Raw genomic sequence first — 15,864 nt, 5'->3', positions numbered from 1 at the left:
CCCGTCCTCCAGGGCATGAAGCAGGTATGGAGGAGATAAAGACTCCAGACATCCAGAGGCCCTCGGAGCACAAGAGACCAAGGAAAACCAACAGAGGGGCAGCCGTGCCACTGTCCCAGAAAGAGCTGACGAGAGTCCCAGATGAGGGGTCACTCAGCAGCCGCGGAGCAGAAGTCGGGGGGGGGGGGGGGGGGGGGGGGGGGGCAGTGACGTGCCTGTGAGCTCCGCCGACAGCCAACTGTGCTAGAGTCACAAAGCTATACTCTGTACCCTAAGCCCCAGGTCTAGGTACCCTTGCCCCTGGAGGGGGAGACTGCACCCAGACCCAGGTGGTGTTACCCTTTTCTCTGGGGTGGAGAGAAGCAGACCGCCCCGACTCCGCAGCAGCAGGGAGGCCCCACATTCCAGACCCCAATCGGACGGCCAACTCCTCCTCCTAGCCCCCCAGGCCCCAACAGGCAACAGAGAACGGGGGGTGTGTGAAGACTCCAAACCTCCCTCCTCCCGCTCGTATGTAGTGTTGATGCATGTGTAGCCGCTAAGACTGGTGGACCTAAACCTTCACCACCACGTCTGTATACATACAAGCGAAACGGGGAGTGAGTGGGTCAGCGCTCAGAGCACAGAAACTTAGCTGGCTTCAAACACACCATTTATTTTCAGGATAAAACACAGCCAGAATCACAAATACAAACTAAAATCCCCGCTATACAATAAAAATAGTGTTTGCAACCCGCTAAAAACCCTGCCGGCAGAAATAATTATACACCAAAAAAAAAAAACAAAGCTAAAAGAATGAATGAAAGTTTTTCATATGCTAAAAACTCCCCCCAAACTCCTATATTCCCACCATCCAGCCACACGCGGGCAAATGCTCCTTAGCTGGAAGAAACAGGAGAGAAACTCCTCTTCCGGGATGGGGAATCTCGTCAGCAGAAGACCAGGGAGGAGGCTCCTATCTCCGCCTGACGGTGCGCGACCGTGTAGTCCAGCCACTCTCCGCACCTGCACACGTTTCCCTCATAGCCCCGCCAGATGCAGGCAGAGGCGTCCCCCTGCCCTGCTGTGGATTTCACGCATCGCCTCCCACTATTCTGTCCGTTGGGACTGGATCGCCGAATGTCTCGTGGCGCCCCACAGTCAGGCCGGAGGTCCTTCTTTACATATGCTGGCTTGCACACGTTTTGTTTCCAGCTCTTCACTTTTCGTGTGTCTCTCCTGATAGCCCTCAATGTCTACGTGTATTTAAAATTTAGAGGTGGGCAACGACGCCAGGGGTGAGACCAGAAGTTTTGGTCTAAGTTAACTTTGGTCTAAGTTAACTAGACAGAGAGCAATTTGAACAATACCTCTTGATTTTTTACTACACGATAAAGAAATTCTGTTGTGGTAATAAATAAATGTTTAAAATTACAGAAGAAGAGAAAGTTTCTGTCAACTCACAGAAAATATCCTGTTGGGTTTTTGTTTTAGTGTGAAAAAGAAAAATTCCACGACACATTGTCTAGAACAGGAATCGTGGTGGATCCTGTCAAAATAAAAGCAGGGGAAATTTAAAGGCGTGGCACGTGAACGCATGCGCATATGGATGCACACTCACTGATCCACCGTATATGACATTGCAGATTATTTTGCATATAAATCCTTTATAAATATACATTTCGACTGCAGAATATTTATATTTATAACATTTTTAGACTAAAAAAAAAAAAAAAAAAACACCCACTCAGGAACACCGGAAACACTGTTGGACCAACGGTGCATTTCCGTACCAACAGTATCGCTCAGTGGTCGCGTCTCCGGGTTTCCTCCATTGTTAAAGTGGAACATTATTGAATCCATAGACTGTGTTAGTGTTTGGGATGTACCGGGATAAACGGGAATGGCTTCACTAACGCTCCCGTCTCTCTGCTGGGCTCTGCTGTTCCTCTTCGTCGTGCTTTTCGCTGAAGGTGAAGGTGAGCTCTCCTCCAGCTTCCGCTTTGTCTTCGGTTACACCACAGCGAACATTCCTGTTGTTTACTGTAAACAACTGTCACGTATTAAAAAAATAAAATAAAATAGAAACATACCAGCTGCCTCAGGACACAGCGAAACCTCCGAGGCCCGAGCTTCGTTCCCACAAACAAACAGAAAGCCTCCGGTCATAATCGCTTCACCCTGCCCGCCATGACAGACGTCACGAAGCGAAGGATGTCGGTTGGAAAACTTTCACGTAGTGCCCAACTGTAAGGTCAAGTGGCTTCTGTTCTACTTCCACGTCCACAGCAGCCACAGGTGATGTTATCATACCCACTCCTTTCACACAAATAAATCAGGTCCATCCTCTGTGCTTCTTAGTGAGCGTTACCGCAATGATCACTGAGAACTGAAACTTCGCCCACATCTACTTATTTCTTCCTCTTTCCCAAAGAGCCAGATCATCAGATTCTCCTGTGTCTTAAAAATGTCTTTAATATCAATCATTTAATACTTATTATGCAACTAACTGCATGTGTCTGGACTGTGGGAGGAAGCCAGACTACCAAGAGAAAACTGCTTGTATATAACAGGAGTCTGATCTGACTTACAGCTTCAAAGGTTTGGCGGCTTTCTTCTAAAATAAAGTACAAGAAGTTTGGGGGTTGTTTTTCCTCTTATTTGTTTCAGCGGAGTTCACTGGTCTCTCTCTGATTAGCTAATGTAGAAGTGAATTGACCCTGTGCACGAGAAAATGCTAACTTCCTGGTTTGAGACCGGATGTGGGGTTGTACATTTCCGGTAGCTTTACTTTGCGGTCAATTGCTACTGTGAAGATATCCTCCAAAATCATGTCCAAAACTCGAAAACGGAAAGATCGCGTTAAGTTACAAAGAGGAGAAGGTGGGAACACTCACCACTGTGTGTCATAAAAATCTAATGATCAATTTTGACGTTTAAAGAGTTTAAATCGATCAGTTGTTTACATCACTCAACACAAGCAGAACTCCACACTCAGAAGCACATCTCTGTATAGTGACTGGTCTCATGATTTAAACAGGCAAATGTTCAGCATTCAAACTACAGGTGAACAATAGTCAAACCAGATGTTTCCCGTTATGTCGAGATCAGCTAGTCAAGTACACACCTACACAGCATGTTAACAAACCGTGAAAAAAGCCACACAAAAAATGAATGATTGCTGGTAACGGTTTCTATACATTAGTATTTACGAAGGGTATGTTGTGACTTACCTTCAAAATTACAGTGGTCCCTCGCTAATAACGTGGTTCACCTTTCACCTCGCTGTTTCACAGCTTTTTTAGTGCAAGTTTGCATGCTTATTTTTTTACATCACATTGTGTCCTGCGTCCTGATCGCTGCAGACGATCTCCTCCGTGACGTCTCTCCTGTACAGTACAGAATTGCTGCCTCGACCGCTAGCAGTGTGACTCTGAAGTGCAGTATGTCCACAATGTCCACGATAGGTTTTGCACCGTCAAAAAATATAATTGGCTACTTGATTTCACCTATCGCTGGTTATTTTTAGAACATAACACCTGCGATAAACGAGGGACAGCTGAGAAATATAACATTTGAATCCATTTTCTCTTTTCCCCTGAGGCGTGGGGGGAAAATATCAACAAGTTGATGAACATTATTTACAGATATATTGGGTAAATGCCCGAGACATCTATAGAAATGTAAATCGACGCTTGATTTATTCATTTGCTTAACTTGTTTTGGACCGTAAACAGGGCGCGAATAGGACACCGGAAACAAAGCTCCCCACAGGAGTTTCCGCACCGGAAGTAGCATATGCTAACGTGCACATAGTCAATAGTTGTACTTTGACCTTTAACCTCTCTGCTCTGTGTTGTTTCCTGTTTCAGCCCAGAACACCGTCACAGCCGAGCCTGGACAGGACGTAGTTCTACCATGTCAAATTCCGACAGGCAAAATCATCCAAGGTTTGAAGTGGAGCAGAGCTGACCTGGAAGAATATGTGCTTTTTTTCCGGGATGAGCGGCTGGATCCAGATGGCCAGCATCCGTCTTTTAAGAACCGGGTGGATCTGCAGGACAGGAAGATGAATAATGGAGACGTGTCTCTGGTTCTGAAGAATGTGACGACTGCTGATGATGGATCGTACAATTGTAATATTTTCAACAAAGAGACAAGATCATGGGAGAGCATCAACACTGTCAGCCTGACTGTTTCAGGTGAGTGAGTAGAGTTGAGTGTGTGTGTGATCAGAGGTGAAGCTGCTTCCTGGTTGTTGATGTTTGTTTCTAAAGATGTTGTTGATGAGACTTTGTAGAAAGCAGCTGGTCTGAGTGATGTGATCAGAGTGCAGTAGATAATGTCTGACAGCAGTTTGAAGAGGAAATGGATTCTGTTCTGTTCTTCACTCATCACCTACCTGACAGCTGACACCTCACACCTGTTTCTCACCTGCAGGTCACACAGGACCATCTGTTGGACTGATCGCCGGTCTGAGTGGTGCTGCTGTGCTTCTTGTTGCTGCTGTTGTTGGTTTTGTGTGCTACAGAAAACATGAACGACAGAAGCGGGATTTTAACTAGCATCCTCATGAACAGCAGGTTTCAAATGTCTCTACGGTTTAGTATGTGTAAACTAACAAAACACTAAACTTACAAAACAACTGGTTTAAAAACCAATTGTTTAATTTATTGCTGGGTCACACTACATGACATCACTACAGACAAATGACGCATCGTTTACCCGAATCGCTATAATTGAGAGAAATCCTGGAAAAAAATATTAGGACATAATAAGTTTCACCTGCTCTATTTGTACTTCAAAGGCCTCTAACACCTGAAATCTTTTATTGTAGGAAGGTAAAATATTGTTTAGCTTCAATATTCATCATCTATCCAGATCTATCACAGTGACATGGAACCGCCCACCCTATTATAAAGCCTTTCCATTTAATGTATTTAAAAGCTGGAGGTGTTGCTCTTCCATCACTGTCACTGGCAGATCTGAATGAATACTGACCTTAAAAGTGACGGTGAACCCTGTTTGAATGACAGCATGTTGTTTACCATTATAATATAAAATATATATATAATATAATATAATATATAATATAAAATATCATTGATATTAGTGAATTACTCTGGGTCAGGAAGTCAAACTGGTTTTACATCGTTGGCCACATTAAACTCTTTCTGTCCATGTAAATTAGTTTAAGTTCACATTCAATCTGACATATCTCAGTGTAAGAAGAAGCGCAACTTTACCAGCACCTCTGAGTTTTCTCTAATAAATTTCTGTACTAGATGGTGAAAAAAACAGGAACTTAACAGCCTGTTTATTGTTTATTTACTTTGGTGTCGTATGAATCACCTTTGATGAGGTCGTCAGCTGTAAAGCAGCAAAGCTGCATTTTCCATAGATACCCAGTGGGCCTGTGATGGGCAGATTATGGCCCCCGTGCCTTATGTTTGACACCCCTACTCTAGGTCTTGTGGTCTGACCCAGAGTAAACTCTGACGTTGACTTCAAAACAAAACTGAGAAAAAGCTATAATAGGACAGGATGGTTGAAATTTTCATCTGTCATGTTTGGAATATGTTTTTTCCCCCAATAGCAGCTTATTTTATTATTTATTCATTATCATAGAGAATGATAGCAGGTATGGATGTGTTACTCAGAGAATTGAATCTGTAATCTCTGACCTTTGTGAAGCTTTTCAGCTTAAAGTGTCAGAACGACCAGACACCAAAGACAAACCCACTGCGTAAAGGAAACTCCACTACATAAGGAGCAGAAGACACTAAAACACTAAATAAAAACTGAAACATTTTCATGCTATAACATAAAAACTAACCTCGCGCATGTCAGCTGATCCTTTTCTCATTTTTAGTTTGTCACAGAGACAAAAAGTGACGGAGCATTTAGAGCAGAACATCCTGAGAGGAAGTTCAACTCTGTGGTTTTACAGTTACGCTGTGTTCAACTGTGAATAGTTCAAAGCAAACGAGGAGTGATGTCAGTGTAGCTTAGAGAACAGTCGACAGCCAGGATCACAAACACTACAGTTTCTGATTCCATCCTTTTCCTGGAAGTAACTAGTTAATGCAACTCTTCTTTCTAGATAACAATTAATGTCAAACGTGACTCGTGTGTGCAAAGTAAAGCTTTTCAAACTATTTTCTATCCATCCGTCCGTCTAGTGGCTCTAAGCACTCGCTGCAGTTTTTGGTAACTTCATCAGTGATGATGGTGAAACGACAGAGTAAACAAACTACATAAAATGTGACTAAATAAAGGGACCAGTGAGGAAGTGTCAGTACAACAAAAAGATGCAGAAAACAAAACGATGGAGTATTTTGTTCTTTCGGGTCAGGAAATGACACGTGGATAGATTTATTTTTTATCTAAACATATTTGCTTTGCACACAGGAACATGTGAGACATGAAAAATGTTCAAAACAAAGTTTTGACTCATATTTGTTGATTGATTTATGACCAGCTGCTGCAGTTTGGAGCATCAATGTGATTCTTTGTTTATTTGCACTTGAATGTTCACTTGTTAATTCTTGTTTGCAACGTTCTGCATTAAAGTAATAAAAGTAAAGTTTAAAAATCATCACTTACTTGCTTCGTTTCTCTTTCTGTGGCGTTTGTTTCTCATGAGTTTCTTTGTTAGCCAGCTTTCTTCTCTGTAGAATAGAAATTTCCAACAAAACCTCTTCGACTTCCAAGCTGCTCAGAAAAATAAAGAGTGTGCAGCTCCACACTGGGAGCATGGTTCATTACCTAGTAAGGCTTTTTTCTGAAGATTTGATTGGTCAGTGGGAGGTGATTGCAAACCTGTGCATCATAAGTTACCATGGTAATGGACCCAGGTAAGGAGTGAACCCCCTTTGTAGTAAACCCCAAAGTTAACCCTGAAGTTATCCGAATAAGCCAAAATGCTGCCTCACAGCACAGACCTGTGACAAGAACGTTGTTTTTTTTTCTTATTTTGTCTGCAGTGATGTCATTGGAAGGCGGCGTTAAACTAATCAAAAGCACGCCGATGAGTCGGCGTGTGTCCGTTAGTTTTTCTCCGTTTATACCTGCACCATAATGACTCTGTTAACATCTGTTGTTTGTCTGTGTCGTGGCCTCTTCAGGTGAGCTCTGTCCTCGCTTACCTTCTTTTCTAATAAGGTTACTCTGACCGCTGTGGAACAAATTTGGGCTCAAATCGCCCCATAATCTACTTTATATTCTTAATTCAAAATTCAAATTTTATTTGTCACATACAGTCATACACAGTACGATATGCAGTGAAATGCTTACACAACTGCTCGTGACCTAAAGAAGAAAAAGAAAAAAAGTCTATGAATAAGAAATAAATATGAAAATTAAAAAGGGTCAATTTAACTGGGAAAGAATAAGATAAAATATATAAATTAAAGTTGAAAATAAGTGAAAGTGAAAACGTGATAAACAAATAATATAATTAATAAATAATAAATAATTATATTTTTTTGATAAGTGAAGTTCACTGAACTGAAAGGAAAATTTGGTTTGATGATGGTTGACATGTTTTCCAAATAGAAGTTTTTCCTCTAGTAAGGAGATACAGGTGCAGCAGAGCATTGCTGGAAGAAATGATCCCAAGGGTGGAATCTCCTGAGAAATCTTCAGAGACCCAGCGAGAAGTAGGGACCATAGCTGACAGCCCAGGCAGGGGTTGAGGTCAAAGGTCATGCTGTTTGGGGACCTACTGGTCATCATGAGAAGATTCTGGAACCACAGCAATGACCATAAAGCTGCATTGGATGGAGAGCTATGCCACGGGGCTTTCCAGAGGTAATCACGAGGAGATTGTGGACAACAGATGGAGATCTGAAGGATGAGGGGAGCGTTCCAAGCTCCAATCGACCGTGCAGAGAGGAAGTTCAAGGATGGCATCATTATTCTGTGAACAGAAACCAGAAGCTATGGTGGTGACGGGGAATGACTGACAGCAATTTCCTATGAACATCACCTAATGCTGTGTCACTGTGCTATGCATACTTTGACACTCTGAAGAGGGTCTTCCTTTGTGTCATTGTTGTTGTCATTTGCATCATGAACAAGACTGCTGAAGTGACTCAACAGGTGGGGTTATAACAGCAGTAAAAGAATTGAATCCAATACCCTTTCCAAAAAAGGTTTTCTGCAGAGACGAAAGGACAATAGAGGAGTCATAAGTACCCCCCCACAGGAAGAATGCATGAAATGAGGTGATGAGGGTTGATAGAGGCCATAAAACAGGAGTGCTGACAAAGGCCTGCAGCCTTGAAGATAACTGAAAGCCACATTGACAAACAGCAAAACTAACTGGTATGTTTGTTATACCCATGTCTGCATACATTTGGACTCTGGTCATATGGACAGTGATAGAAACAACTGGAAGAGACATTTATGAAGCTCTGAGGAACTCAAACCACTCTGCATGTGTGATTTACACACCTGGAGGAGATGCACCACAAAGCTGGAATGATTTTGCAAATGTTAATTTCTATGTTTGACTATTAACATTCATTTGCTTACTTGGAGGGAACGATGCTCGTCACAGTTCTCTCCCTCATGCACGAGCAACACAAAGAGCTCTGGTGACTTGCGTCTTGTTTTTGCCATTGCAGTAGAATTGTCTTGGCGTTCCAGCAATAGGTCTGTGCTAGATGAACATATCAGCAACCTTCAAACACGTGTGGAGAATTCATTATTTCTTTGAAAGATTTCTGACTAAATAACAGAAAAAAGAAAGTAAGAGAAAGAGATGTCAGAGATGAGTGTCAGTAACACAAAAGTAACACTCAGTGTCATGCAGTGACTTTTACACAACCAGATCAGATGAACCAACTCACACTAAAACATGCATTTTGCTGCACTCTTTACACTTATTTCTTTCTTTCTGCTCTTTTATATATTTTGTAAAACCACAAAAAATATTTTATATCAGCAGCAATTTCTCTCAAACTGCTGCATCACAGCTTTCATGCTCTGACCTGCATGTGAAATGAGAGAAAAGCTCTTTATTAGTAACTTTTACAACTTCTGGCAGGTTAATGTCTGAACTTTGGAGTGAAACACACCCTTAGTTACAAGAAATAACACCACTGTCTGTAACTAAGTGAATCCACCTTAACACCACCTGTGTGTGTGTGACTGCATTACAGTCCCACTGCTGGGAACCTGAACAAGAAGCAGAACAAAGTCTGAAATAGAAGCTGACAAACAGCTGCACCACCGAGTGACACTTTATTTTATAAACTTCACAACAGGTTTCATGTTGTGACCTGTGGAGGTGAAAAGACACAAAACCTGTTTTACAGCTTTTGAGCTGCAGGCAGGATTGAAACACACCTTAGTTAAAAGTCAAACAGCAACATTTGTCTCCTCCCCTCACGTCACTCAAATGTGACAAACCAGGAAACAGGAAGTTCTTCGTCCTCAGTAAAGAGAGACGCACAGACGATCAGACTGAGCTCAGACCAAACTAGCAGCTTCCTCTGAGTGAGTCCAGCTACAGGAGAGAAAAGTGGAAAACTCCAACACTGCTGCTTCAAGCTGCTGACGCTCCACACACTGAAGGTGAGTTTGAGCAAAAACACGACTCAAAGGAAGTTTCAGTGAAGGTGGTAGAGGAGGGAGGGGAGCCAGGACTGACTGTACTTCCTGTCTGCTGTTTTCAGCTTCACTCACAGACTCAATGGCTTCCAGATCAGAGGAGGATCTCTGCTGTCCGGTCTGTCAGGAGGTCTTCAGAGATCCTGTTATTCTGTCATGTAGCCACAGCTTCTGTAAAGACTGTCTGAAGAGATGGTGGAGAGAGAGACCAACACACGAGTGTCCAGTTTGTAAGAGAAGATCTTCAAAGTCAAAACCACCTTTAAATCTGGCTTTAAGGAACCTGTGTGAGTCGTTCTTACAGGAGAGAGATCAGAGAGCTTCAGAGGCTCTCTGCAGTCTGCACTCTGAGAAACTCAAACTCTTCTGTCTGGACCATCAGCAGCCAGTGTGTGTCGTCTGCAGAGACTCAGAAAAACACACCAATCACAGATTCAGACCCATCGATGAAGCTGCACAACAACACAAGAAGGAACTTCAGGAAACTCTGGAGCCCTTAAAGAAGAAGTTAAAGGTTTGTGAAGAAGTTCAAGTGAAGTTTGATCAAACAGCAGAACACATTAAGGTCCAGGCCCGACACACAGAGAGGCAGATTAAGGAGCAGTTTAAGAAGCTTCACCAGTTTCTAGCAGAGGAAGAGGAGGCCAGGCTGGCTGCACTGAGGGAGGAAGAGGAGCAGAAGAGTGGGATGATGAAGGAGAAGATGGAGGCTCTGAGCAGAGAGATAGCAGCTCTTTCAGACACAGTCAGAGCCACAGAGGAGGAGCTGAGAGCTGAAGACGTCTCATTCCTGCACAACTACAAGGCTGCAGTGGAAAGAGTCCAGCGCTGCCCCCTGCTGGATGATCCACAGCTGCCCTCAGGAGCTCTGATAGACCAGGCCAAACACCTGGGCAACCTGACCTTCAACATCTGGAACAACATGAAGGACATGGTCTCCTACACTCCTCTCATTCTGGACCCAAACACTGCTCATCCACAACTCATCCTGTCTGCAGATCTGACCAGTGTGAGAGCAGGAGGAGAGAGGCAGCAGCTTCCTGATAATCCAGAGAGGTTTGATCGTTACTGCTCTGTCCTGGGCTCTGAGGGCTTTAACTCAGGGACTCACAGCTGGGATGTTGATGTTGGAGACAGTACAGTGTGGGGACTGGGTGTGTTAGCAGAGTCTGACCACAGGAAGGGAATCATGTCTGAATTATGGAGAATAGGGTTTGATGGAAGTAAATACTCATCATTTTCACCATCAGCTGGTGTCACTGATCTCTCAGTCCAGAAGAAGCTCCAGAGGATCAGAGTGAATCTGGACTGGAACAGAGGAAAGCTGTCGTTCTCTGATCCTGATACTAACACACACATACACACCTTCACACACACTTTCACTCACAGGATGTTTCCATATATTTTAACTGTTGGTAAAGTGAAGGTGTGTCCGTTGAAGGTGTCAGTGTCAGTGCAGCAGATGAGTTGAGGATGATGATGTTTCTAATGTTGTTTCCTGTCAGTGAATTGAAGCTGTTAAACTGCAGCTGTCCTCCTGCTGCCTCGTTGTTCCAAAGCTCTTTGTTTCTCTTTTAGTTCTCACTGTTTCTTTCTGTTTCTGCTGTCCACCTTTTCACATGGAAAATCATTTCACTGTTTCTCACTGAATGACTCCCCAAACTAGATTTGAAATTCTATCAAGTTTCTAATCATTACAAGTGATTCATGTTTCTATTTGATGTGTAAATGGAGATGATTTCGTTTGCTGGGATATGGACTGACATGTGTTGAATGGGAGGAGCAGTTTGTTGTTGTCTTCTTGTCTGTTTATGACAACAATAAATCTATTGTTGAAACAATGATTCATGTTTAACTCCATATATGAAATGTTTCTGATCTTTGAATTCTGTTTGATTAAAGACTTTCTTCATGACACAAATGAGATTTCAGTGTATTAATAGAACTAAATAAGCTCAGAGTTGAAAGGCTGGAGTATTATGTACGTGCTTCACTGTCAGGATCTTCAGGGGGATTCAAAGGGAAACATCAAACTGCTGTAATGAGATCAACTAGTTGGGCTGAACACACTTATCTGTAGTTTGTCTCCATCCAGGATCATCAGAATATAATGAACATGTGTGAAGAGCCAAAAAATGCTGCTGCCCTCTCAGCATGATGAGCTCCAGCCTTTGTTAACAGGAAAACAGGAAACATGAGACAACTTTCAGAGACAGTAACCAACTGTGGCCACAAGATGGCAGCAGCTGATCTGAGATCCTTTATTGGACAGAACGACTCTGCTCTGTGACGTCATCAGAGAGACAGCCTTCACTTTGATAGATCTGACGTCACGTCTGCACTGCGATGATGAAAGCTGATAAACACATTGTTATTTATCCATGAAATCACCTCTGTCCTCTCAAGTGTAGCTGTTTACAGAGCTAAAGAAGTCCTTCATCATCAAAACAGACAAACATGTATTTTCTGTATGAAGTGACGTCATCCTCACTCTAACCTCTTACATACATTCTGTTCAGTTTTCCTGCTGTAAGAAATAAACTGTGTGAAAATATAAATGCAGGGAAACATCCATTAATCACAGGTGAGCCGTTTGTTTCTGACTCACATTAAATGAGGCTTCAGGTGTAAATACCTCAGACGTGTTTGTGAGTTCAGTAGAAGCAGACCCAGTCAACCATCATGGCATCCACAGCACTACACAATGCAACAGAAAGGCCTTCATCATCTGCTGAACCACCTCTGAACCACGACGCTCTCCCTGCATCTAAAAGCTGTTAGTCAGGATGAGATGCTGCTGTGATCGCTCACAATTTACCTGTGAGATCTTTGTAAATATTGTCTTTGTTTCTGAAGGAAACACCTTTAGTCTGTTTGTATTTGGAGTGCAGATCTGGGCGTCCATCACTTTAACCTGCACACGTTTAGTTATTGAGTGTAGTTGATGTTTGGCAGCATTTTATAAGTGACAGTTCATGAACAGTGAAGGAACAGAGGACGCCTGACCATCCTACCTGTGTCAGTAAGAAGACTTTAATCACAACTTCACAACTTAACACAACTGAAACCTGAATTCAGTGTTGCATAGTTTACTAACAGTGTGTGCTGACACTGAAGTTAGCAGTTTGTTTCCTAAGAGCTGCTGGGACAAACCACAGTGACCGGCTACAGAGTTTAGTTAAGGTGGTTCTAATATGTGACCTGTTGAATTATTTACAGGGATTTATTTTTCATTTAAAGCATCATTTGTGAAGTTTTTATGAAGTTTAGTTCTTTTATGTTCTTTGTGTAACGTTTAGATTTTCTTCTCTTGTGTTTGAACTCTTCAGGTTTCCTGTAACAGAGATGTAAACCACCGTTTTCTGATGGTGCTGCACTGTGACATAAACACTGCCACTTTATTAGGCACACCTTGCTGACTGCAGGTTATAACCCCTGCTGGAAACATCCCCACAGATTTGGATCCTTATTGCCATGACAGCACCACACAGCTGCTCCAGATGCTGCAGGATGCTGGTCAGGGCTCTAACAGTGAAACTTTACTGAAAGTAAGAAACCTGAGAGGAAATAAACTTTGGACTTTAGTAAGCTGAGCTCTGAAGCTGTGATGGAGCTCAGTCGGTGTGAAGGCGGCTGCTGTGTAACAAATGTTTGTCTGAGGTGCTGCGACTGATCGTGGTCATGTTTATTTAAAGAAGTCGGTGATGAAGCAGGCTGTGAAGTCCGAGCTCTTCATCAGTTAACAGTCCTCCAGAGCTGCTGCAGGGAGCTGACTGTCCTCCAGGTGGCACTAAGTGAACTCACACTGTAACAGAGCTGATTCCTGATTGGAGCAGCACAGAGTTAGACTTCTTTTCTGGCTGTGGATTGGTTCGTCAGGATTTGCCCCTTTATAGGTTTAAAAACAATCTCTGTCTTTACATTTTTTGACCTCCTTCTTGTGTGTAAACATGAAGCAGCACCAGCCTCCTCTGATCCTTATGTTGTAGCTCTGAGTGTCCAGCAGGGGGCAGAACACCTCCAAACTGTGCCAGCAGCTTTCAAGACTTTATTGGTTATTGTCATTTCGTATGGTGTTACACAGCCTGAAACGAAATACTGTTTCTCACCAGCCTCTACAGTGCAATAACCAATATATTTTAAAAAGAATAAATACAGTTTAAAGGGAATAAGTTTAAAAAAGAGCAGCAAAAAAGGCATAAATAGCTTAAAATCTAAGTTCTAAAAAAAACTCCAGTTTTTATTAATATTTTATTATTTATCAAATTATTATATACCAAAAATATTTTTTTACCTGATAAACGACTTCAGTGCTTCGTCCATGACCTCCTGAAGGTAAAGGGCTCAAAGAGCCAATTAGCAGCTCTGAAACAGGAAATATGACTCATGGAGAAGTTCACAACAGTTTCAGCTGCCAATTGTACTCATCACCATGGAGACTGTCTCCATGGTGGAGGCAGAATGACAGTGTTGTAGATGCTGCATTTTGAAGCCTCAGTGTTTATATTTTTGTTCACAGCCATGTAGACAGAGAGGCAGAGAGAGACAGTGCTGTCACTGACCTACATGTGTCAGAGCTCAGATGAGGCCCACACATGTGTGTTATCTGTTGTTGCTACACACAGTTAAGATATCGAACATGTGAACATGAGACATATGAAGAGACTGAACAGATAAAATGTCCTTTATATCCATCAGTGACTTTTTATTCTTTTAAACTTGTTCTGCTTCTTTTTGACTCGAGTTAGTGCGACACTGATGGAGCTTCTTGCTGCAGTGTGTTTGGGTTTGGCTGATAACACTGGTCATGCATGTTTGCTCTGTGCTCTGTGGTAAAAGTGCATCAGTCTGCAGCTCTGTGGCCGTCCTTCTTCCTTTTCTCAGAAACTTCCTCATTCCTTTGTGCTCACTGTTTCACAGCAAAGGTGTTAAGATTAAAAATAAATACTGTGAAAAGCTGCTGCAGTTTATGAAAAGACAAAATTAAATGTTTTTAAAAAGCATAAAAGAACAGAATGAAATGTCTCCATGACTGTAGTGTAATAATATCACAGTACTGTAATTTTACTGTGTTTTATTGTACAGAGACTGATTCAGCTGTGGTCTACTCAGCAGTGAGAACTGAAGACGTCCGTTATGGACAAACAACCATCAGAACAAGGAGGCCCAGGTACAGCTGCTCTTTATCTTTGACTGTGGACAGAGACAAGCTAGCTGCTCCCCCTGTTTACAAACATCATGCTAAGCTAAGATAATCTGCCATGAGAGTAGGAGAAAAAAAATGACAAGCTTTACTTTATCTTGAAAGAGGAGTAACAGTATACACAGAATCTGTGAAGAGCAAGATTCAGGTTCATCTCAACAGGTGCATTTTAGAGACAACAATGAGACAACCCTCAAAACAGGAATGATTTTACAGCTGGAGGTTAGTGACATGTTTCCCTTCTCATGTTTCACTAGTTTTGCATTTGGCTTTCTGATTCTGATACTACAATTGGCAGGTCCACCTTTGCCACCCTGCTTGAGAGCAGGTTCAGTCTGACCACAGGTCTAACGAGACGTGGAGAACTTTATGCTGCCTTTAAAATAATTCAGTATGACTAGTTTAGTGATGGGTCAGTAATGGTAACTGACCCATAACCATGGAGGGAAGCACAGACCTCTACAGGCTTGGCAACAACAGGATTCAGAATGAAATCCTCGACCTGTTGTCAGACCGTACTCTGGTGCAGTGGATCCTGGGTTCCTCCTGATGCACGACAATGCCAGGCCTCATGTGGCAACACTAAATCTAAGAGAATGAAGGAACTGATACCACTGACTGGCCCACATTGCTCACCTGACCTAAATCCAACAGACCACCTCTGGATGTTATACTTATAGAATCGTTTATAGAAAATTCAGTCGATTTTCTAATTAAAGCACCAGTGCAGGCAAAGCTCTCTGAACTCTGAATCACACCCAATGTGATTTCAACATACAGTTAAAGTGTGAGCAGTATGGAAGCTCTGTGATTTGTATCTGAGCTGGTTCCCAGTAAAGTCTGAACTGGGACTGTGAGTGATACATAGAGGTGGAGATTGGAGGTCTTGATTGAACTACAAAGCTTGTAATCATGTCTCCTGTTGTTTGAACTGTGTGTGTTTGTGTTCAGACTTTAAACCAGAGCCAGACGTCGTCTACTCTTCACTGAAGTAGTCCACCAGTCCAACCACTGAAGTCCAGCTGCTGGTCTCTAACTGGTCCCCCCAGCACCTCAGACCAGAG

General features: G+C 42.6%; 3 protein-coding genes across 4 annotated transcripts in view; all 3 read left to right on the top strand.

Annotated features, from left to right (window-relative positions):
• The window catches only part of LOC146521350 (uncharacterized), a 28,454-nt gene extending 12,590 nt beyond the window's left edge, over nucleotides 1-15,864 (top strand). Inside the window, exons 7-8 of the mRNA XM_085155135.1 lie at nucleotides 14,683-14,767; nucleotides 15,752-15,864. Coding sequence (XP_085011261.1) covers nucleotides 14,683-14,767; nucleotides 15,752-15,758 — 92 coding nt within the window. The 3' untranslated portion in view covers nucleotides 15,759-15,864. The remainder of the gene's footprint in view (nucleotides 1-14,682; nucleotides 14,768-15,751) is intronic.
• LOC146521352 (myelin-oligodendrocyte glycoprotein-like) lies at nucleotides 1,731-6,315 on the top strand. Of its 2 annotated transcripts, none has more exons than XM_085155345.1 (3): nucleotides 1,731-1,952; nucleotides 3,852-4,181; nucleotides 4,420-6,315. In XM_085155345.1, exons 1-3 carry the CDS (start codon nucleotides 1,883-1,885, stop codon nucleotides 4,542-4,544), a joined length of 525 nt encoding a protein of 174 aa, XP_085011471.1. In that variant the 5' UTR covers nucleotides 1,731-1,882; the 3' UTR covers nucleotides 4,545-6,315. The 2 variants fall into 2 exon arrangements, with proteins under 2 accessions (XP_085011471.1, XP_085011470.1); XM_085155344.1 differs by having other exon boundaries at nucleotides 1,737-1,958.
• Nucleotides 9,194-11,518, top strand: LOC146521351 (nuclear factor 7, ovary-like). The gene is made up of 2 exons (XM_085155037.1): nucleotides 9,194-9,561; nucleotides 9,663-11,518. Exon 2 carries the CDS (start codon nucleotides 9,680-9,682, stop codon nucleotides 11,066-11,068), a length of 1,389 nt encoding a protein of 462 aa, XP_085011163.1. The 5' UTR covers nucleotides 9,194-9,561; nucleotides 9,663-9,679; the 3' UTR covers nucleotides 11,069-11,518.

This window comes from Neolamprologus multifasciatus, chromosome 3, assembly GCF_963576455.1.
Source record: "Neolamprologus multifasciatus chromosome 3, fNeoMul1.2, whole genome shotgun sequence".
Taxonomy (NCBI): Eukaryota; Metazoa; Chordata; class Actinopteri; order Cichliformes; family Cichlidae; genus Neolamprologus; species Neolamprologus multifasciatus.
The sequence above is the reverse complement of the archived record's forward strand: the minus strand, read 5'-3'. Positions and strand labels throughout refer to the sequence as shown.